The 24,517-nt window shown below is 40.9% G+C and overlaps 2 protein-coding genes across 4 annotated transcripts; both read right to left on the bottom strand.

The window, feature by feature from the left end:
- Nucleotides 1-1,009: 1,009 nt before the first annotated feature.
- arl13b (ADP-ribosylation factor-like 13b) lies at nt 1,010-12,901 on the bottom strand. 3 transcript variants are annotated; one of them, XM_026932184.3, is made up of 11 exons: nt 12,369-12,901; nt 12,184-12,291; nt 9,488-9,558; nt 8,975-9,224; nt 8,567-8,672; nt 8,178-8,380; nt 6,764-6,878; nt 6,487-6,655; nt 6,072-6,188; nt 5,234-5,302; nt 1,010-3,132 (listed from the first exon to the last, which is right to left on the bottom strand). In XM_026932184.3, exons 2-11 carry the CDS (start codon nt 12,240-12,242, stop codon nt 3,056-3,058), a joined length of 1,236 nt encoding a protein of 411 aa, XP_026787985.3. In that variant the 5' UTR covers nt 12,243-12,291; nt 12,369-12,901; the 3' UTR covers nt 1,010-3,055. The 3 variants fall into 3 exon arrangements, with proteins under 3 accessions (XP_026787985.3, XP_026787987.3, XP_026787988.3); XM_026932186.3 differs by having other exon boundaries at nt 1,010-2,969; XM_026932187.3 differs by lacking the exon at nt 5,234-5,302.
- Nucleotides 12,902-13,049: 148 nt separating this feature from the next.
- Nucleotides 13,050-24,291, bottom strand: znf654 (zinc finger protein 654). The gene is made up of 9 exons (XM_026932040.3): nt 24,107-24,291; nt 21,084-21,229; nt 20,809-20,890; nt 20,483-20,618; nt 20,139-20,341; nt 19,857-19,993; nt 19,445-19,586; nt 15,026-18,944; nt 13,050-14,158 (listed from the first exon to the last, which is right to left on the bottom strand). Exons 1-9 carry the CDS (start codon nt 24,218-24,220, stop codon nt 14,148-14,150), a joined length of 4,890 nt encoding a protein of 1,629 aa, XP_026787841.3. The 5' UTR covers nt 24,221-24,291; the 3' UTR covers nt 13,050-14,147.
- Between the last annotated feature and the right edge of the window lie 226 nt (nt 24,292-24,517).

The raw sequence follows: 24,517 nt of genomic DNA, 5'->3' as shown, positions 1-24,517 counted from the left end.
TTTTAAATAAAAATGAATAAAATGACCAGGTGATGTTTGTCCAGTCTTCAACAGTCCAGTTTCGGTGATCCTGTACCCACTGTAGCCTCAGATTCCTGTTCTTGGCTCACAAGAGTAAAACCTTATGTGGTCTTCTGCATACCTCTAGCATTCTGAGGTGCTTTTCTTACTTAATTGTTACTCCAATGAATTAAAAACATATATTAAAACAAAAATTCCAGTATAAAAAATATTAGCTTGGCTATGAAATTCAAATACAAAATACTGTTTTATAACCAAAGCTTTTCTTTATATTCCACACTTTTGTACAGACTTGTACCAATCCCACTGGCTGGGCATTTGGTTGACTGATACCCGCTACTGATCAATACTATAATGCTGGCAAGTTATGACAGACATCATAGGTGTACTTGCAACAAATATCTAATCTAATCCAATACTGATCCATCATTTCTGATAGCAATGCTTAGTTTCAGATTGGTCCATTCCTACTTTTATGAACCTCAGTATGAACTGTGCTTGGAACAAAGAAAGTAGCCTAAATGAATGAATGATTTTAGTTGTGTTTATAGGCTTGCATATACAGATTGTGTGTGCGTGTGTGTGTGTGAAGTTTACTCAGGTGCTGTACTACATCATGGGAATGGTTTGGGTGAAAGTTCCAAGATTACACAAACATATCAGAATGAATTCATAGAGAACATGCCCTTGACATTTACTGCCAACATTTTATACATATCAGTAAGTATTATTAAAAGATCTAACACACAGGTTCTTATGTCCAGTTTCAGGGACCCCCTGCCCTGCATCCATGCAGCTGTTTGTAACTTTTAAAGGCTACTGCTTCATCTGGAGCAAACTGCATTTTGCACCAATAATCCTTTCCCTTCCACCCAACCATCTCCAGACACCTGCTGAAAACATGTGTGTTAAACCTTGAGTTGCCTTTTAAGGAAACAGAGAGAGATGGGCAGATCTGAAGAGTATCAATATTAAAACAGACACCAAATGAATAAAAAATATTTATGCATTTAATTGCATTCATATTAAAACAGAATGGATAAAAAGTGCATGTAACAAAAGGTATGAGAATGTGATATTAGAGAAAAAGGAAGGTGTTACGTATTTGAAATGAAATACATAATTCCAGGGGGAAAAAAAAACAACAACCACACATTCAATCAGGAGTGTCAAATATAAAATAATACATGTTAACAAATACATGTGGGAAACACAGGGTTAAAAAAAAAAAAAAAAACTAAATAAATAACCTACCTATGCCATTTACAGTACATATCTGTGATAAAAAACGAATATACCTCTAAATGTGAAATCAATGTAGTGTGTGTCAGATGTTCCAGCTCAATTTAGCATTTCATGGTTTGGGAAATGTGTTTCTGCACAACAAGACTTCAACAATAGATTTAATCTGTAACAGTCTCAACTGCTACTGTTAGAAAAAAAACACTGCCCTTTTCAAACGAAGCACTACGCTGTAGTCCGTACATGCTTCGGCTTAACAACAAAAACACGTTGTTGATAAAGTGTCTATAAACCAGTGAAAATGAAATGCTTCTCGGTGCACTCGTTAAAGAATTCTGCTGTGTGTTTCCCATCGGGAAAATATTCACTTTAAAGGAAAACTCCACCCTGAAACACAGTAAATGTGTTTCGATTGAAGTATCTGTGATGTGTTTAGTCATACGGGTGCTTATTTGTTGGCTGGTTCTGTATTTTTGTTATTTCTGTGAGAAGTTAGCGGTTATGCGCCGCAATGATGGTGCAGAAGGACACTGCTAGTGAAGTTACAATAAGTTTCAAACATAAGGGATAATTTTCAGCTCTAAAAATAAGAGAGCTTCTTTTCTCACTCACCATTTTGTAGTGTATAATATTTATTAATGGGAAATTCAGAGTAGAAGTAAAACCATGCACTCAAAAAGCCCCAGAATGCAATGCAACGCGAAGCACGGCTAGAGATCTGATCTACCAGATGATGAGCGCGATGGCAGTGACGGCAGTATTAGCATAAAAGCTTTGGAAACTGATCTGTTTAAGCAGAGTGTACGGATGAGGAGGTGAGAGAGCTGGACAGATTAAAGAAGTAAAACGCTGCTGCATCACACTCTATAGGTAGAGACGAAGCCAGGGCTTTTACCATAACCAGCAGGTAGTCAAATGGCATTGTGGTTAATGTAGGAAAACAGACCAACATGTTGATAGAAGTTGTTTAAATTTAAAGAGACAACTCAGAATTTCATTGCAAAATAAATCTTGGATGCTGTTGATGATTACATGTTAAATAATAAAGATTAATATGCAAGACGTTCAGGGTGAATTTTTCCTTTAACAATATGTTGTGTGGTTAACTGCTGGTGAGATCTTGGAAGTTGTGGTAGGCATGTATACCAGCAAAATCCTGAAAAGTGTTTGCTTTCAGATGTGTAGAACATCTGTGTAGAAAAATTGAAATTGAGCAGGCTGGAAATGACATAAAATACCAGTATGTTTCATCATTACATGCTCATGCACAAGCCTTCACGGTGTTCGAAGCTTTTAATCACAACAGCTTGATAATGAGCATGTCCACGAGTGAGAACGATTTCTGCACCAGTGTCTGTTCAGCACAGTTGTAGTGTTATTTAATATATCTAATATATCTTTCAAAAAGAGCAGATTTCACAGTTATATGTGATTCAGTCTAAAAATAAAGATTTATACATAAACATTTCAATGAACATTATAATCTTATTAACTGAGATTATAATGCTTCTTTGTTTGGTGGAAAAATAAAATGTCTACATTTTTATAATGTAGATCTAAATTCAGTCACTGCTGAAAGTTTACAATAAACCACGAGTCTCTGTGGAATTCCCGTCCTTGGCTGGTCACATGATCCCTCCAAGCAAGCTGATTGGTTCCTCTCGCTGACACTGGCTGGTGATTGTTGCGTATTTACACAGCGCGGGCTTGGAGATGAGAGAAATAAAACAAAAGACCGTGATTGGTGGAGACGAGGCATCTCTAACCGTATGAGGGGAAAGAGGAGGAAAGGCTAGGAAATGACATCATGGGTTTCGCCGTTTGGTCTCTGTCTAATTGCTACAGGTGGGAGGGGCTTGCCATAGAAATCTGCCAATAGGAGAGAATGACGGAAGAAACTTTAGCGAGATCCACCCTATTGAAGGAGCAGTTTGTAATTTTTGCAGTTGTACTGAAAACATCTTCACTTCCCATCTGTTAAAATTCCATTATTGGGAATGATCATTTTCCTTTGGAATTCTGATTAATACAAATCTACACTTTTTTAAAAAAAAATGACAAACTGCACCTTAAAACCCATAACAGCAAATCACATTTCACCCTTGATTCAGCGTTAACTGAACATAGTGGTGTATAATGAAGTGTTAATCCTGCTCCAGCAGTGTTACTGTAATGGCGTGTATCAGATGGAAAACAGTCAACACACAGCGCTGCAGTGAGATGTTCATGAAGTTTTTCAATTATCCAGATCATTTTCACTACTTACTAAAGTAGCAAGTCAAAACAACTGGACTGTCTTAAATGCAGAAATTAAAATAAAGCATATTATTTTATATATATATATGTATATATGTAGTCAAAAGGATGTGGACACCTGACATCACACCCATAGGTGGTATGTGGATCTTCCCCAAACAATTGTATAGAATGTCTTAGTACGCTGTAGCATTACAATTTCCCTTCACTGGGACTAAGAGGCCCAAACCTGTTCCAGCATGACAATGCCCCTGTGCACAAAGCGAGCTCCATGAAGACATGGTGTGTTTAAGGTTGGAGTGGAAGAACTCGAGTGTACTGCACAGAGCCCTGTCCTCAACCCCACTGAACACCTTTCAGGATGAACTGGAACACCGACTGAACCCCAGACCTCCTCACCTGACATCAGTGCCTGACCTCACTAATGATCTTATAGCTGAATGAGCACGAATCCCCACAGCCACACTCCAAAATCTAGTGCAAAGTCTTCCCAGAAGAGTGGAGGTTATTATAACAGAAAAGGGGGAGGAAATCTGGAATGGGATGTTCAACAAGCACATAAGGATGTGGTGGTCAGGTGTCCACAAACTTTTGGCCATACAGTGTAGATGTGTTCTCGTTTTCCCTGTGCCATCAATGGCCCATTAACCATGAATGAAATTATATTTGTTTCTTTGAATTAGCATTTTATATTATATATATATATATATATATATATATATATATATATATATATATATATATGAGAGAGAGAGAGAGAGAGAGAGATAGTGCAGTATTTCTGTAAATTCTGTAATGCTTCTGTAACTAATACTCATATGGCTGTTTTCCTATCAGAGTGAAAACTCTTACAAACACTTTAATGTGTTTGACAGTTATACAGTTGTTGCTTTTTAGCTAATGCTCTCATTACAATCAGTTAGAAGTATACAAGATACACTTATGAATTCAAAGGAATAAGGAAAAAGTAAAATTTAAAAAAAAATGTATACTGAAGATGTCTCTGGGTAGTATCAAAATAATTTTATGGCATTTAAGAATTCGGAAAATTGGTTTAATGCTTTTCATACTTTTTAAACACACTGTAGTGGCTTTCTCTGGTGTGTTTATGTGAGCAAGTGTCATTATTACTGAAAATTAGATCTTTAGATCTAAATTAGATCTTTAGTGCTGCTAGTTTAAAAAAAAAAAATAAAAAGTGTGTGAATGCATGTTTAGTTTTAAATCAGTCAGTAGAAATCGAGTTCTGCAGCGCTTGTATAATTTACACCTCCTTTCTGCATCACTTGAAGTGGCTTTGAACAGAACAATCTGCCACATGAATAAATGTAAAGTCCAGTTGCCTTGACCTGCATTAAAAGCATTTAAACACATGGTCATACTATACCGGCTGAACCGGAAACCTACAGAACAGCAAAGAAAAGTACAGGATTATTTCACGGTAAAAATGGGATTAGTAGAGACTACTGGAGAAGAGGAGAGAAGGAGAGATGATTTCCTGTGTCATGAGCATGCATGCTGAAAGAATGATGAGATACAGAGACTCAGTGAGGCTGAAGCATGCTCTGTGAAAGTGTGAGAGACTGCTGTGGGGAGACGCTGTTAGTGATCGAGACAAAGCAAAAGGATGCTTGGTTAGGAAATGAAATGGTAGTTCATGGTCACAACATGCGTACCGGGAAGGGGGGCGGGGGGGTTATAAATAAAGAGTTACCAGAACGCCTTGTATCTCCAAGAGGTTCAAGCTTGGGGAGTCTAGAAACTTTGGGAGTAGCCCATCCGACTACAAACAGAAGTAAAACAACACATCGTAAACCTGATTTTTAAAATCGATGGGACACTTAGGAAGTCAGGGTCACCGTCAGTGAATTTTAAGAATATTTGGAGTTTAAAAAAAGTAAAACACAGGGTGGTAACAGGAACTCTTCTCTGATGGTGATCATTTTCCTTTATACCACACAGCGTGGTTGAATGCTTGAATCTGATTGGTCAGAAGTTGTTTTTATTAGTTTTTTTATTTTTCAGCAGTAATTTTGTATCGCGGGATAGGTAGTTTCAGCTGTAGCACGAACTATAGGTTAATATTAATGTGGTCGTTGTAATACGTTATTGTTTCTACAGTAACAGCTCCTACACGGGGACTTGTACAGCAGACGCGCCAAATAATCTAAAAATGTGTTGTTTAAAAAAGTCATTCTTATAGTCATTGATGTGGTGAAGTTTTATTTGTTAGGAGACGTTTATTTAACATTTATGTAAGCGCTCAGTCTCAGTTACACTTTTCGTTTTTGGTGTGTGTGAGAGAGACAGAGTGATCAGATCGAGTGATAGAGAGAGAGACTGTGAGAGAATAACTGTTTATCGCAGCTATAACGTAAGTGAGAACAGGAACTAACTAAGCGGAAATATTCTCAGAGCTGGGTTTATAGAAAATTAATCAACACCTTTTAATCAGATTTGAGAATTCAACAGCACTGTGCTATAAGCACACACACTGAATAAGCATAAGATCATGAATTATTATGTGTAAATGTCAGACAGGATTGTGTTACCTGGTGCGGGTGGTGGAGTCGGGCTCTTGGCTGCATCGTCCATTATGAGAGGGTCGACTCTGTTTTTCCGCTTGAGCCGTATTTTCTTGATCTTCTTTTTGCTCTGGTCTGTTGGACCTAAGAATTTCATTTCAGAGTATTCTGAGATTGTTCTTTTTTTTCTAGAGTGATTAAGGAGTTAATTTCTGGTCAATTACGTATATTTAGTGCACTTCAGACATCATTCAGTCGACAGCAAATTATCTACAGTCTAAGTTCGTGGTTTTTCAGAAACAAGACTGCCATTAACCTTAGAGGGTAAACAGTGGAATACAAATTAAGGCCACTTGTGCTAATCACATTGCTCTGTTAAAACTACTTAATACTCCTAATTATTAGTCTGGTGATGGAGCAATCACAGTGAAGAGAAACTGACCTGATTCTGGGCTCTCTGGGGTCTGTCTTTCACTCTCTTCCTCTTCCTGTTCTTCCTCCTCCTCCTCCTCCTCCTCCTCCTGTTTGCTCTTTGGCTCCAGGACGCCATCCTGCATGACCTCCTCGCCTTGCTTTTTCATCTCCATTTCTTTTTTCAACTTGTTTTCATTCTGAAGGAACAAACCAGGACAAGACTAAGCTTTCACATTAACGTGATTAAGAGAACTATTAGGACTGCCCAAAATTTAAGTGCTTCACTGGTTGAGCAGAATGCTTACCTCTGCAACAATATGGTTTATTGGCTGGAATGGGTTGGACATATCGGCATCCTCGGACTCCTCCTCCTTTATTTGCCTGCCTGCTTTCTCCGCCTCTTCACGCTCTTGTCTGTCTCTATGGAAAAAAACAACTCCTTTATTTAACGAAAGAAAAAAAAAACTTCAAGAGTGCTACAGAAATCATTTTGCCTCAGTACTCAGCCTATAACATGGAAAGAGGGCTGGGAATTACACTAACTTAACCATATCCGTAAAAAATCTCTTCATGATATATTAAATCATATTAAACTTCAGCTATGACAGCAGCTAGTATAGCAATAGTGCAGGTTTATACATTAATGCACTCCTTCTAATACATGATCTTTTCTATTAGGAGTGTAACGATGCAAAAATGTGACAACGTGGATCGTTGAAATGTTCGATTTACATCCTGGAAATCAGCATTCTATCAATTAAGTCATGATAAGTCATTCTATTAATCAAGTCATTCTATCTACTAAGTCATGCAGTTGCACTGTTTGCACCAGGGATCCCAATCTGAAGCATCCTATAGAGTTAAAATATGCAGAGAGCATGCTCGTGATCACGTTCTTTTGTGCGGAGCCTGCAAGATCTGCACTTGAATTCCAATAGCTGGATAGCTCCGGCTTGCAACGATCAGCAGCTTTCAAACAACATCAGGGGCCGCAGAAATCAGCCATTTTAGCCGACTTTGGAACTCTGTTTCTGCCATGGAGCTCATTATGTTTCAACTGATTATTTTCCCCAGGTCAGACACACAAAAACATACATTGTTTTTGCATTGTTTATGATTCAGAAATAAAAAGGTGTCTTTTTAGTCATAATTTTTCTTCATTCAAATTTTGTTCAAAATAATATGAAGCCAGCATTATGAATCGAATTGAGCATATCCTTACACTCCTAGTTTCTATAGTGCACAGAAACTTTCTATAAGGAGACATTTATTTAATGTTTTTGGAAGGAGTCTCCAGTGTTAGTGCCAGTGTTAGTTTTCTGCCATATGAAAGTCTACGGCTTTCCGATTTCTAGAGAACATGACAGGCTGGGTTTTTGTCGTCTTGTTAACTTCAGGAGAGAGGGGTGTGGGGGAAAAAAAAAGAGACATTGGTGAATGAACGTGTTGTCTCGCAGATGTTCCACAACATTTAATGTAACAAAAATGGATACAAAGTATAAAGTGTCATTCATTAAAAAAAATGTAAACTGTAATAGTAAACTGTTGTGGTATAAGAGGAATAAAACAGTTCGGGATGTGGTTTTCCTGGAAAATAATCAACTTATTAACCAGGCTACAACACGCCACCCTGTTTTTCATTATTTTCCTATAAGGGTTTTATTTCATTCATTCATGGATAAATTTTACTGCTTCTTTTGGAAAAGGAAAAAAACAGACCTCTCCTCTCGGATTCGTTTCACTCGCTCCGCTCTCTCCTTCTTATCCTGCTCCTCCTGTACACGCTGCTCGGCCGTGTCCCTCTGAACACGCTCCGTGATTGCCTCGTAGTCTTTGGCGATGTTGCTCAGGAGCCAGTTCAGGCCATTCTTGATGGACTTGTCGATCTTCTTACCGTAGCCCAGGACTGCCGAACATGGTTCCTGACAACACAAACCACATTTCCGCTGTTTTTTTTTTTTTAAATATAAATTCAATTTGACATCTAGCTTTCTTTCTCAAATACAAAAAAAGTACTTTGCTCATTTCTAAGTAGCTTGCGAGAAGGTAGGGCGTTCATAATGTAGTTGTTAAAACCTTCTAGATATTGTGATGAGTGCATAACTTACAATCTGACAGAGACACTTGTTCTCGTTGACAAGCTTTTCCAGTGACAGGCTCTCAATGATGTCCGCTTCAGCCATTGCTCCGTCTTGGTCCTGCTTGTTGGCCAGCCTGAGAGCCAGTTCGGGGGAGGAAAAAAAGGAATCAAAACAAAAGATAGGGTGCTGTAAGTGACAGTGCCAAGTGCGAGATGTTACAAACACATGGGTTAAGACCTGCACTTTAGAGGGTCTGAGAGGATATTCGTCATCAAGTGGATGATTCAACACGTCAATACTTGCTGGTGGAGATGTGATGCTTATTAAACTAAAATATCACAATGTAGCAGACTGTAATTGACCATCCTCTAAAAAGCATACTGACGTAAGGTGTCTAAGTAAGGAGGTGAGCCACCACGAACAACTACGACTTACACTAGCACGGGCTTGCCGGCGATGCGAGGGTGCCGCAGCACTTCTGCCATGGTGTCTCTGGTCTCCTGGATCCTCTGCACATCGCTCGAATCCACCACGAACACCACACCGTACGACTCAGAGTAGTAGTTCTTCCAGATGCCCCGGATCCGCTTCCCTCCACCGAGGTCAAAGATCGTGACCTCGAACTTGCCCTGCTTTAGGTCCACTTTGGAGAAGCCCACCGTGGGTGCTACATCAAGAGGACTCTCTGAGGGAGATATTTACAAATAACAAAAGATATTTACATAATACACAAAAATAAATTTTCAATATAGTCAGTTTATGAACCACTTCTTTAATGTCAACCTGTCAAGAGAAACATGGACGACATTTTTCACTGTCAATCTGCTGCTCAAACCAACTGCTTTCTATTTATCATTACCATCAAATTTATATGTAAAATATGTTAAAACACTGGATTAATTCCATAATATAAACACATCTGTGAGGGATTAATGGTGTTGGTCTTACCTCCCTGGATGCCCCGTACTGTGGCAGTTTTCCCAGCATTGTCCAGTCCCACCATCACCAGCGTCACCTTCCTGTAACCCCCCACACACACACGACTACTGCATTAAACTGTTACATATACAGATTCAAACCTGTAACATGTGATAAGCAGATGGTTTCATCAATCGTGGGAAAAAACTTCTAAAGCATGTAAACCTCCATAAAATTAAACATCCAAAGGTCTCTAGTTCATGATCACAAGTGCACACAAAGTTGCTTAGACACTCAGAGACAGAAGCATCTTCTCACTAATACTAACCTGCGGCACTTGCGCCACAAAGACATCAAGCGCCCTATCCAAGTGACCGTCCTCTGTAGCCAGGAGGACTTCATCGATCGTTAAAGCAAGGTGAGATGCTAGCTACCCGTCCCTCCTTTCCTACCGACTGTCCTGTAACTTCAATCAAGCCACAGGCAGCAAAACAAAACACACTGCCTTTCCTCTTGGCCTTGGTCAACCCTGCTGCGCTGGGATTAGCCCGGGGATTTCCAACTTAACCCAGCTGAGAGATCAGCGCTGAAGGACAAACGCTGCTCGCCCGATTAGCAGTTACCTTAGCAAATTAGCATTAAGCCTCACAGCTTATTTTGGAGTACTCTGAGGATAAACATTAGGGTCCCAAAGTGAAACCTTACACTGTTCACAAATTCAATAATTTAATTCATCTGTACTAATAAATTGTAGCTCTCTTGGAGTTCACAAGAATACCAAGAAACTGGAAAGTCCTCTGTCTCGAAACCTTTTCCATGTTGGAAAATGTGTAAAGTTTCAGCTTTACCACTGAGACTCTGGAGAAATAACGTCCCCTTAGAAATAACGTCACCATTTCAACAATTACACACATTTTTTCTTGCAGCTGGAACTACTGTCAGAGCTGCTGTGTTAGAAGATGAATCAACACCTTCTGACCAATCAGACTCAAGAATCATTATTGTCTCCCATAACAATAATGTACAACTGGAATATAAAGGAAAGGGAACGTTGTTTAACCTTTTCTTGGCTGAGTAAAGCTAACAGTACGTATTTCTAAAACCGAGTAAAACTGTCTCAGGTTTTTGAACTCGGTGACAGGAGGGTTGGAGAGAATACAGTGAACATGGTGGGTTTGATTTCAGATTGTCTAACAGTGAGAGAGAAGCGTGAACCAAATACAGGCTAATCTGGGTGATGAGAAAGAGAGAGGATTTGACACTTAATGCTGAGTGCCTCTTGTAATCATAAACAGAGAGAGGTTTGTACTCAATGCTTTCACGCATCAAGACTCCAAGATCCAGAGCAATGCCTAAAATCATACAGATACAGGTAAAGAGCGAAAAATGTGATCTCAGTGACTTTGACCGTGGCATGGTTGTTGGTGTCAGTTTGAGTATTTCACCGCTGATCTCCTGGGATTTTCACACAAAACAAGGCTCTAGAGTTTACACAGAATGGTGGGAAAAACAACAAAAAAAAAACATTCAGTGCGCAGCAGGTCCACGGGGCCTTGTTAATGGGAGAGGTCAGAGGAGAATGGTCAGACTGGTGCTAGCTGACAGGAAGGCTACAGAAACTCAAATAAGCACTCTTTACAACCGTGGTGAGCAGAAAAGCATCTCTGAAAGCACAACACACCAAACCTTGAGGTGGATGAGCTACAACAGCAGAAGACCACATCGGGTTCCAGTCCTGTCAGCCAAGAACAGACTACAGTGGGCACTGAAACTGGACAGTTGTCTTATTACAGGTTACTCCCACATTTCTTTCCCCACGTGGTAACCAGTGTAGCGTCAACTCAGTGTCTCCTGTCTCTAGATCTGGTGACTTTTTAGACCAGTTTGGAAGATTTAATTTAATCTTTTGGGCACACATTAGTGACTGTCTTGAACTCGATACGACTGTCCTGCTCACATTACAGCTGTTATATGAGTTGAGAGACCAGGTTCAATCAACTCACCATCAGTGTGTAAAGCCTGACTGTGCTGCGCTTGTGACCAATCGCTGATCACCATCGTTCCCCACAACCAATCGCTGATCACCATCGTTCCCGACGACCAATCGCTGATCACCATCATTCCCAACAACCAATCACTGATCACCATCATTCCCCATGACCACTGTTTGTCCTACCCTCGTGCTTCTAGGTTTTTCGTTTTAAACTCTCTTCTTGGAAATTACTACAAGTAATAAAAGTGAGTAATCATTTCCTTCATGCCTGCTGCTTCTTTCTGTGTGTTCTTGAGAGAAAGTATCGTATTTTACAAATGCACAAAACTATTTTGTGCACGATGCTGTGACCAAAGATGATTTACTTCTATAAAAAATTAATTATTTAAAAAAACAAAAAACAAATTGTAATTCATTATACTAAGTGAAAATTGTCCTTCTTCATATACCTTAATTTGTAATTTAATATGCCAATGATCATGATAAATATATTCATATTTAGTCATTAGGCGAATTAGTCATGACGTCACCTAGCGACTTTAGGAGCGTGTTTTGGTTACTTTCCCCTGAAAAGAGTTGGGAACCCGAAACAACGCCAGAAGTATGAATTGTAAAGTGCAATACTCTGGCACTCGGGTAGATATCCACACTGGTGTGTGTTGTTGTAAAGGTGTGTTCCATGAAGTAAAGCAGAAATCTAAGGTGTAACAAACAGGTGATGGAGGAGTCTCACCTGGCAGGCTCTCTCCACCGTTTCAGCCAGCTGCAGCAGTTCGCCATCAGACTGAACATCACAGTCCAAACACATGGACCTGGAAACTTCAGCTCTCTCACAATGAACCTGTGAAAGCTAAGGGTTAATTACTGGAAGGGTTAACTAGCTGACATAACCAGGGCTGGCATTCTCAGAACAGTTACCTTTATAGCGAGTTAACCAGGCAGCTAGAGAACATTTTAAAAATCAGAGCATCATTACCTGGCTACTTTACTTCCTTTAACATTAACACAGTTAGGCTCTAGACAGCTAACTAGCTACATCCCATAATATTCGGCTAATTAAACACAGTACTAGCATAGCGTCAGTCGACTTTTAAAGCTAACCTGTGCTAGCCTGCTAACATTTACGAATTAGCTATGTTCGTAGCTCTTCTAAATATATTTTTAAATCTTTGAATATTCAACAAGCCAACCAAAACAAAATGAGCCTTTTTTAAAAATGTATATCGCTCTAGTTAGTAAACTTTATTGCGACTTTGCTAGCTAGCGCTTCATTAAAACGCTCTCTATGCTTTTTGTTTACGCCACCGGCTGCTATGGCTGCGGCCGTGATTTCATCAAGAACTCCATCCCAAACCGTTCACTACCACACTAACTAGGCTGCCTAAGTAGTGCGCTACGTCATTGTGTTGTAACACACCACCTAGTGCACTAGTTTGCGGTTTGAGACGTAGCCAACACACTAGACCGTTATATAGATTCGAATTAGCGCCCCTAGTGGCTGGAACGAAGAGCCGTTGGAATGGCACTGCGCATGCGCTGTACATGAATCACTGTTTCTATTTTTCCCCATAGACATAAATGACACAAAGAAAACTGGGCTCCGTTGTCATACATGTGTTTAATTTTGTTTTTGTAGGCCAGAAAAACTCTTGATATATAAACCCCCTATATTAACCCATCCCAATTATATACCGTTCAAACTTTTCAAACATTTACATAAAATACAAAAAGAAAAAAAAAAAAAAGAATATGAATAAATTAAATTAGTAAATTACTGCTCTCGCGTAGAACAGCTCAGACACGCCTCGGGTGTGAGACACTGAATTCTTCTCATTATTTGTTGAGTGTAAAGAGAAGAGCTTTAGAAACATATATACATTAATGTCATAAGAGGTTGCGTGACTGCCACAGCACTTTTCAAAACTGTTTTAAGACAGATTAATACGTCTGTTTTTCACATATACCTCATTTAAAATATTTCAGCAACCACTGCTCTGTGTCCATTTCATCTTTCATTAAGCTTGCAAGACTTGAGTCGTCCTCCGGGCAATCAATACACACTAGGCAAATCCTTAGATAAATCTCAATCACTGATGAGCAACAGGTTTGCTCATTAGAGTACAAGGAATGCAAGATGGCCAGATTTGGGAGATTAAACGTTAAACGTTAATAAAATCCGTGACAAAGTTCACAAATAACCAGATATTTTCCAAATGTGCTGGAAATATCCCAGATTTCACTGCCATTGCAATTACATCTATGCCTTACACTTCTTGAAGCAAAAGTCAAATCGCAGTTGAGGTTGAGGCAGAATCCTCTCGACCTCCGGCATTAAACCAGGTTATAGCTTTCATTATCAGATCAAATACTGCAGCAGTCTTTAAAAATAATTTGCATGGTAGCTAGCTTGTTACACGGTCACACACTGCAAATCCACAGTGGTGTCAGTGATGCAGAACATCACCTCCAACCACTAAAGTCTGGGATCATCGTAGCAGATGAACTACTGTAGTCGACATTTATTATCCCATTCCTCACAGTTAAGAAACCGATGCAGGGAGGTGTCCAGATGGTCAAACAAGCTCCATTTCGCACCTTCTTTTTTTATTAAAATGGTCCTTTTAGTTGAGATTTTTTTGAATGTCCACAGCAGCGTTCAACAGGTCAAATGGGCTCCACGTCTTCGAGCACTACTCTTCAGGAGGCATCTATGAGAAAAGCATAAATAAGTTAGAAAGAAACACAATGTAAACAGCTTTCAATTCTATTTACATTACAGGATTTACAGTGAGTTTGCGCTGAAATGTTAACAGCCTAGAAAAATTAGGCAAATCCCAGTATAACATTCCTTCCCTACATCAAACGTCCAAACTTTTGCCATAACGCCAGAGCAGTGAAATAAACAGGCTATATGGATAAACATGTATGCTGAACAACCTGTTATTGTAGATGACTCAGCCTTTAAAACAGGTTGTTCAACATGTATTTTTAAAAGCAAAGTAATCTACAATAACCATTTAAAACATAGACGCCAACAGCGATCAGCGGGGTCCAGGCACTCTTTACAAACAGCGCCCTGATTGGCCAGTTCTTTCCAAGTTACATGAAACAATAAAAAAGACCTTGGATGAACATACTTTATGACGTTATGTGACAGTAGCTGAATGTTCATTGAATGCCTGCTGAAAGCTTTGCTGAAGGCAAACCATGTTTTTGAAGCAATTCTGCCATTATTAAAAATCTAGTTACAGATTAGCAGAAAGATAGACCACACCAAATTTCAGTTCAGTTGAACTTTTTGGCCCCCAAACACTACACAAAAACACAGAAGGAAAGATATGATGTATACAAGGGAGTCAGCTTTGTGCTGAACGTGACAAGTAGGGGTAATTTACACTCTAACTGTTCGTTGGGAATGACGATGAACAGTGATTGGTTTTTGGGAACAATGGTAATCAGTGATTGGTCACAAGCACAATAGTGTCAGGTTTTACACACTGATGGTGAGTGAATCCTAAAAAAATGTTAAATTAAAATGGATGTTAATATAACTCATTTTTCTAGACTGCACTTACTTTCATCGTCTGAATCGAAGCCGAAGAGAGATGTGCATTTTTCCCGGTGCTGCTGGAGCTCTTCTTCGCAGTCGAAGGCCGCGTTACAGCGCGAGCAGCTCTGCCTCTTGACGGGGACGACGTCATCTGCATCGGAGCCTTTGGAGCTCGCTTGGGGCCCCCTCCACTTTTTGGGCATGCTGAGGTACAGCTCGTCCAGGTAAGCTGAAGGAGGAAGTCTGCTGAACGGCTTAACTGCCACCTTCTCGTACTTCGGCTCCTGTTCTTTTGGAGCTGTAGGGGGTGCTTTAATGCTAGATTCTTGTGCATGGTCAGTGTGACCGTTGACGAGCCGGGAGCTCTTGCTGCTGTAGTTCACTGAACTTTTATTTAAAGTCAAAGGTTTTTCATCTTCTACTGTTACAGGTGCCGGGCTCTTCTTCTGTTCCATAATGTCACCTGGTGGAAGAGGAGGAGGAAGAGGAGGAGGAGCAGGAGGAGGAGGAGTAGAAGGAGTCTCAGCCTCTGTCACCACGCTTTCGGCTGTCTGCTGTGCTGCCGCTGGAGTACTCTTTACTCTTGATTCTCTGAGGCTGGGTTTGTCCACATCTTCTTTCTCAGAAGTTACTGATTTGTCCTTTTTCAGCATAGCTGCTTTGTAATGACTCTTTTCATGGCTGTACAAGTCCTTGAGGTTGGCAAATTCCACCGTGCAGCCAGGGAAGCAGCACCCTGCTTTCAGAGGATTATGGTCCTTCTCCATATGGTCACCCACGTCCATTCGCGTTTTGAATCTCTTCTGGCAGGCCACGTGGTAGCACGGGTGTTTGAGGTTACCCCGGTGAGAAACAACATGGTCGAAAAAGTGCTGAGCAGTCCAAATCCTTCTGCCACAGAACAGACACTTTTTCGCGGCGAGGTTGTAGAAGAACTCGAGAGCTTTTGTGTCGCCCGGGTGGTGTATGAGGACGTGCGAGAGGACCGGGCCTGGCATGGCTTGGAACGTGCATGCGTCTATAGGACAGCTGACCGCAGGAGTACTACTGAATTTCCTCTTCCGCACTGTCTTGGAGGCTTCACTGGATTCTGCCTCTGTTCCGTTTTGCTGTTTTTCCACATTTGGAACAGAGTTCTTCTTTTCCTTTGTATCTGTGGACTTAGCAGTTGAAGTACCTTCTTCATTCTTTCGTTTCTTCACTGTTTTTACATCAACTTTCTCCTCATCCTCTCTGAGCTTTTTCTTCTTTACTCTTGGTTCCTCTAACGCCTTTGCTTTTGCACAGTTTTTACTTTCCCCTCCGATATTATTGCTGGTTGCCTTTTCTGCTTTGGTCCTGATATCATAATGAGCTTTATTACTTCTGATTATCTTTTCCGATTTCTCTGCATCGGTCTTTTTCTCTTCTTTTACTGGTGGTCCATTTTTATCAGTGGTACGACTGCTGTCTTCCTGAATACACCACATCTTTCGTTTCTTTCTAATTACTCCATTCACCCTATGAACAGAACCGTCCTTGGGCGCTGAACTATCTCCCCCTGCCATCACTCTTCTAGTCTTTCCTTTCCTGCCTAGCTTCGTCCTACACAGCCGTCCCTTGTGCTCAGACTTCCTAACCGAACCTCTTGTTAAGTATCTTATCGTCTCCTGTGGGACGCTCTGCTTATCATCCTTCGTGCTGCTCTCTTTTTGCTCTGGTGCTGATGCATGCTTCTTTGTGTCTGTCTCCTTCAAGGGTGTTCCACTATTATCGGAGCTTTTCTCTGGCTCACGCTGAGGTTGGGCTTTCCTTGTCAGTTTCAGTCTCATCAGCAGTCTTGACTTGATCTGTGCAAATCCAGGCTTTGCTTTTTTCGGTGGTGACTCTTGAACGGTCTGATCGGGGCTCCCAGTCGCTTGAGGTACATCCTCGCACTTCTTCGTCTCAAGCGGGCCTTCGACCCTACTCAAATCTTTGATGTGTTTTTGGAAATGCTGTAAGGCTCCTCGAGTCAAAGCCAGCTTGTCACAAAACATGCACTTCTTTTCAGTCCGGTAATGCCATAAAGCATGACTCAGAGGAGTCTCATATATTTTATTGCAAAGCTTGCATTGGTGTTTAGGTTGCACGTTAGTCTGAGCACTGGATACAGGAGATGAGCTGCTGTTCTGAGATGGCTCGAGCTCAGCGGTCTGTTGAGACGCTGTTTCTTGAGGTTGCACTTCTTCAAGAACAGCAGGAGTCTTGAGAATTTCAGCTGCTGATGCATTTTTAGAGGCATCTATCACTTCTGTGACTGCAGGTGGATTTTCATGAGTGTCTGGGATTTCTTTGGGGGTAGAAACTTTACTTTGGGGTGCAAGTTCAGGTGTAGTATTAGGTGCATTTTCAGAGGTAGAAATAATGTCTGTTCCTTTTTCAGATGTAGTACAAATATAATCAGTAGCTTTGTCAGTTGTATTACCAAGATTAGAAACTTCCTGGGTGATTTCCAGCGCTTGAGTATTGTCAGTCATGACGCTAGCAGTTTGATCTTTGGGAGGATTGACTGTCGTAGTGATTTTGCTATCAGGGACTACAGCCTGTTCGACGGGTGAAAGTAATGACAGGTCAGATCCATCACTAACACCAGGGATCTCCTGTGTTACAGCAGCAGTCAGTGAGGTCACTTTAGTCCCCTCCACTGGTTCACTCAGATTCTTTACAGGCGCAAGAACCTGAAAATCTTCTTCCTGCTTCACAGCATGTGGAGCTGTTAACGCTGCAGTATCCGTAAGGCGATCAAGTGAAGGGCTTTCCTCCTCTTCAGGCACTTTTGCGTAGGTGTGGAATTTTCTAATAACAATCATAACGTCCTGCGGCTGAGAGTCTTCTTTGTCTCTCCACAAATGAGGAGACTTCTCTAACAGTATCTGAAGGAGCGAGTTTGGAGTTTTACAACAAGGCGTTGTTTGAGGTTGATCAAAGCGACGCTCTGTGGAAGAAGTCATTTTGGACGCAGACCGGCCCTGAACATCAGCAGGCAGCTCAACCTCATTATCAGGGTAGGAATATTCCATTGTGATTTCAATGACTGGCGTGTCAACTAAAATCTCCTTTAGCGAGCTGAATAGCTTTGGTTTCCTCCCTGGTTTCTTCCGTTGCCCAGGAGCACTGTTTTCTCCCAGGGCAGCTAACTGCTCCAGGAGCCACCGGGGTTTCCTGCCCCGCCGTTTCAGTATATTTTTCTCCGTCTGCCGAGTGAGGAACCTCTGACATCTGTTGTTCAGCTGCCTGGCATGATTTTGTGCCAAATCCAGCTGCCTGAAGGAACGCCGGACTGGAAATGGCTCCAGATTCTTTGTGATCCGTGACCCTGGTTTCCTCCCTCTCCTCTTATACTGAGGAGCTTCGGAAGACGCATCAGCAGAAGGACTCGTGACCTGTTTTTCCACTGTCCCAGATTCCTGCTTGTCTCTACTACCAGGCTTTGACTCCTGTCTGATTACAGTCCTTTCCGGCTCTGCGCGGCACTTGCAATGCTCTCGGACACAGTAACTAGGCGCCCATTTATCCTCTTCCGTAATTTCACGGAGGGCGGCTCTGGCTACCTCGTCGCTCATGAGCTTCAGGCAGTTCGTTTTGATGTTCAGAAGGCTCCAGAATTCAGGGTCGAAGAACAGGCCCTTTTTCAGAATCTGAATCACCTCGAAGCGCACGTTGTTCCCAACGGGACCGGTGTCCAGGTGGTACTCAAGGTCTGGGTGGTTGTACAGGAAGAACACAGTCTTGTAGGCCTCAACCGTGCGCTCCAGGAAGAACAGGAGCAGCGCGCAGGCTCTGCAGATCTCCAGGTCGTTGGGGAACAGGTAGGCGATGGTTTTGTAGATGAGAGATTTGGTGACGGGGTCGTTCTTGAGGTCAGTCTGAAGGGTCTGGGCACAGAGCTCGACGCAAAACGTGAGACCTTCTTTCCCCAAATGCTGAAATCAAAAGCCAGAAAATAAACTACATTAGCGAAAGAACATGGAACAGTTAAACAGCATACTATAATGACATACTGAGTTACTAGATATTTAGGTGCAAAACATGGCTTCATGTATATATGTAAAGAATAAAACATTTGAGGAAGTGCTGTTATAGAAAAATGATCAATGACCAAGTGGTGTGATGAGTTGTTACCACCTCAAAGCTGATTATTTATTATCCTAAAACAGCACATTCCAAAGTGTTATATTCTTTTTATAAACACACCCCCGTGCCAACACAAACAACCGTATTAATTAAAGAATGACACGCCACACTTTCATCCATTCATAGTTACATTAATTATAGTGGAATGTCCGTGAAACAAGTTATTTCTTCTTAGAGAAGAGTTGTGGTTTAAAATATATGAATGCTAAATTTACAGTGCAATAATTACAAGTAGCATGTTTTTTTTTTTTTAAAAAAAAAAAAAGGTATATATTGTGCCTTGACATACCTCACCCAAGATCACCTTCATAAATGGAAAGATTGCTTTTACGTTGGTGGCTGACAGGAGCAACAGTTTGCATTCTTGCAGAAAGTGTTTTTCCGTGGCCTTCACTCTGAGGTACAGTTTACACCATATAAAGACCAGATCCCTGAGGAGAGCCAGAATATTCATCATTATATAACGTTACGGCGCAATTTACACCAACCAACCATTTTCACCCAATAGAATAATAATGTTATTTACAATCTTGCCACACAGGTATACAAGCAGGATGACTGTAATTCAATAAGGATGTAAATCCTTAAGTGTGATGTCTAAGTAAATGTATTTCAGAAAACCACTGCCAACCACAACCTGATCTTAGGTCTTAGCTGCTGCTGACTCAGACACTGGTGTGGAAGACTATTTTGGGACTCACCAAAGGTAGTACATATCTCCACTTCTGAGCTGCTGCAAGAGGAAGCCTCTGCTGAGCTCCAGGAGCAATTCGTCCTTTTCCTCATTCTCTGCAATGCAGAGGATCTCCACTGCATCCTTCCCGTCAATCTCTGCCATCTTTACAATAACACCAAACAAAAGAGACCAAAAAAGGAAAAACAAACAAAAAAAAAAAGCATCATCTTTTGAGCAAAAAGTTTGTAAAATCTCCATCTAGAATCAGATGGCATTATTTAACTGCGGATGCTGAACATGAACACACCTCCATGATGAGGCGTTCTTGTTGAGAGGACTTCCAGAGACAGGAGAGGTAAGCCTGCTTGAAGAACAGGCATCGGCCTGCAGTCGGGTGCTGACTGCACTTCAGGGCTAATGCCATGGCCTCACGAGTCCGTTCACAGGCCAGCAGGTAACGTACACGCAGCTCGAAGAACATGGACACCTCAGAGCCAAGATACCGATCCACTGTACAGCAAACAGTTAGACAGTTACAAAGGAGCAAAATGTTACCCAATGCTCAGAAGTTGTTTGTAGTTTGGCAGTAAACAACTGACCATCTACAGGAAGCGTGATTTAAAATTAAAAAAAAAAAAAAGTTAAGCACACCTTCTTCTTGTTGTTGTTCCACTTCCTTTAGGATTCCCTCCAGTACAGGACTCGCCCATGGCCCTCCATCTCTGATGATGTGTCTAACCTGCAGCATGTACACGTTCTGGTACCTCACTAGACTTGAGTGGCATTCCTGCACACGGAAAAGTATGTGATGGTGCAGCGACGGTTAAACACGAGCGTAGCAATTGATAGAAAACTCATCCTGTGGTTTAATGTTAGTGTTAACTTGACAGTCTGCCTGTCTGAAATTCCTGAATTAAAACTGATTTTAATAACACCCCTGTGAAAGAAGCTCTAAAGGTCGTAGGTGATGCAATTACCTGAAATGAGTCCAGAATATCTTTTAGAGGATCCTCGGGGAACTCGTCTCTCCCGAAGAATAGCAGCAGCTCGAAGACACTCCTGTGATAATGTAAAATCGGATTTCCTTTGTTATTCAAAGATTTTAACAGCTATTTTCAAATCCCTTGCTCCTGAGTTATACGAATAACAGAGTGTTTTAAAAAAAAAGTACAACCAAGCAAAAACCAACATGACACCAAACTTTTTTTTCAAAGTTTCAAATGCAGAACTTGTACTCAGAGTTTATACTCACAGAGCCAGACTACTCAGAGTGTAGCGCACGTGCTCACAATCAGACGGGAACGACGCTGCGCCGCGGACAAACGCGCATAGAGCGCTCCTCAGGACCTGCAGCTGTGGAAGGGGCACCTGCCATCGGCCTGTGTATTCCTCAACCAGCTACAAGGAAGAAGAGGGGAAAAAAAAAAAAAACAGGAGAAGAGAATGAGAACAGCGAGTTCCACAAAAGAGGAAATGAACAAAAGTAAGAAAAGTGACTCATTAATAAGAGAAACATTTAAGACCAGGCCTGGAATCCTGCTGGAGTGCATATTTTACTGCTTCCCCAAACTTCAACTGTCGTTTTAATCTCAGGATTAACAATAGAGGTGTCATGATATCAATTCAATATTGATACAGATACCAAAGTAATGTGACAACCAAAACATTTTCTTACATCTTGTACATTTATGCTCACCAGTTCTACACTACTGAACGAAACGTTTCACATGGATGCTTTAGACTGATAATGGCCTTAATAGCAGAATTTTAGTCATTATTTTTTCCCACTTGGTTGCCATAAACAACAATTCCCAATTTTAGGGTTTTAGGGTGACTGAATGTTGTGCTCGCTAGAGAGTTGTCGACATGACAGCTTTGTGTTGCATTTTATTTGACTCAGTTATGTCAGCTTGTCATCTGTTCACGCCTACAGTAAGAGAAGATGTGTGCAGTGTAGCACGCCATGAGATTCAGAATGAGTAGCACACACACTATAGTTACAGCATCAAGGTGTGTCGTACAACCAATGTGTTTAAATATACAAAGTAAATAAAAACCAACATTTTCTGAACGTCAACACGTAGGGTTTCTTCTTTCTCTGATTGTTCATTGAGAGAAAAAGAAGAAGAAGAAGAAAAAAAAATGCTGGTGCCTGCTAGCTTACTGAACTTACTATGAATAAAAGAATTAAAATAAAAACTTCTTTTAATCTTATCCCTGGCACTCGGGCTTCCGACTCATCCATCCCTGATGCAGGACAAGGGGCTGTATGTGATTAGGTTCATAGCAATCAGTTTACTCTGAAGATATTACACAACACTCATCTCTGTCATTTATACGCTTGATCATAATGATCACAGACATCATCTGTACAGATGGTTACTTTACTTAACAAAACTATTCTGGGGAAAAACTATTGCCTCGAAATACTGCTCAGGTCCGTATGTTGTTAAACGTGCAACAGATTTTTTTTTTTTCTTACTAATACAACTAACCTGGGAAAATATGCTGAACATTATTAAAAAACAAACAAACAAACAAACAAAAAAAAAAGATGCTCTAAGCCCTGGCCTCGGCACAAGTGTTGTACATGGCTTAAAAAAACTCATTTGGAAAACTGCCTTCCAGTCCGTAATGCTTGACTGTGTTTATATGTCACTCCTGTCAATCATTTTATAAACGCCACTGAAATCGGCAAGAGCCCAGCACAGCCAGGTAATTCTCCTGTGCAGGCCTGGGCAATATGGACAAAATATTATCTACACAAAAATTATCTATACAAAATAACTGCCTGCGTTCATGACTGGTCACTTTACAAATGACCATTTTATCTCTATTAGACAGAAATATCTCCCTTTTAATGTACAAATTCCTCATCTTTTAGTTGATGCCTGTTCTGTATCGGAGTCTTGCGAGGAGTTTTGCTCCATATCACACTCTTCCATGCTTGATTTGTGTTTTTGTTACAGCATACTGCTAGTAACTCCTAGCTCCAACCTTAGTGACGTGAATCGCCTGCCAAAAAAGAAGCTTTTGCAACATTGGCGATATAGGAACCTATCTATCGATAGACATTTTTCTATCGTACTGCGATATGTATCGCCATATTGCACAGTCCTAGTCCTGTGAGCAAAAAAAATACACTGCTGTTCTTTGAAAAAACGGAACGACAAGAAACATAGTACATCCAGAATAAACACTCGCCTGGTGTTAACCTTTAACATTAAGGTTTTATTAAAGTAGCGCTGTGTAAAAGGAGACAGTTTGACATGCCTATAGCTGGCATACAAAGTCACAACAAAGTGTCTGGTTTGCTTTAAGGTGATAGTGAACACTACAGAGCTGATCAGATGTGTAGCAGAGAAGCAGACAGACACTGCACAGGTAAGATTTACATTAGAAAACTATCAGGTCATTTCTGCAGTTATTGTGTCATCAATGAAACACTCCAACTTGAAGAAAACACTATGAAGACTTCTGTATACTAAATAGTGAATAACCTGAAGTGTGTAGTAATGAAGTGAAGACTTTTTCCCCCCTCAGAGAGACTCAACTCAACAACACACAAACACACACAATGAGCACTTGGAGCTACCAAACTGCAAACAAACCCACAGTGCCAGTGCAGATACACTCCTGCAATTCACACCCTGACTTATTTATTATATGATATCACTTACATCACACTGCATATTATCTACTACATTATATTATGAGTTTGGTCGCTTTTCTTGAGTTAGTTACAGTTCATTTAGCTATAACTCGGTTTTTTTTCAGGTTGTTTTGGAATGTAGCAGCTAGTCCGCTTAGCTAATACCCAACCCAGCACACAATAAGCCTGACACAAAACCGTGAAAGTTGAACTAGTTTTTTCAACATTTGTACTAACTTGTCGGTATTCACAAGAAACCCTGGGAGTACTCTAACAGAAATAAATTGCAACGTTAGCTAAAAGTAGTCGACACACACACACACACACACACACACACACACACACGGTAGGAGGGGAATCTCTGCTGACAACGGTTACCTCCTGAGCCACACACTAGCGCACTAACAAGCACGTCGAGACATACTGTGACGCTTTTCATGTTCACGTACTGTTTAGTATGCTAGTGCGCTAGTTTGGAAGAACCTTAGCCAAGCCAAGCTACCTTTTGATAATCAAGGCTTTAGCATTAGCTAGTAGCTGAGCTGTCTCTCTCTCTCTCTCTCTCTCTCTCTCTCTCTTTCTCTGTCTGTGTGTGGGTTTTTTTCTTTTTTTCATTGTCTCACCTCGCAAAATCTCGCACAATACCACTTGCTTTGCAGTCCGCACTCGTCGTTTAACAAACTCTCCAATTCTTTTTTAAACCTGTCCAACTCCAATTCACTCTCTTCTTCCGCCATACTGCTTGTCTAACCCAGCGCGTACAACACACCGCCGCTACCGTTAACCTCAACCAAACGTGACGGATCATACGAGCGATCTGATTGGACGATAAGCTGTCAGTTTGTCAGCCTGCTGAGTTTTCCTATTGGATGGCGCTCGTGTCAATCACGTCTCAGCGGCGTGTCGCTTTAAATCCGTGTATCTGATTGGTCAGCCAGCGGGGCTTTAATTTTTCTGGCTACATCTAACAAAAATAATAATAATAATAATAATAATGAAATAAAAATAAAAAAATAAACTACAACCTTTCATTT

This window comes from Pangasianodon hypophthalmus, chromosome 26 (assembly GCF_027358585.1).
Source record: "Pangasianodon hypophthalmus isolate fPanHyp1 chromosome 26, fPanHyp1.pri, whole genome shotgun sequence".
Classification (NCBI taxonomy): domain Eukaryota; kingdom Metazoa; phylum Chordata; class Actinopteri; order Siluriformes; family Pangasiidae; genus Pangasianodon; species Pangasianodon hypophthalmus.
Note: the sequence above shows the minus strand (reverse complement) of the source record. Positions and strands in the feature narration are given on the sequence as shown.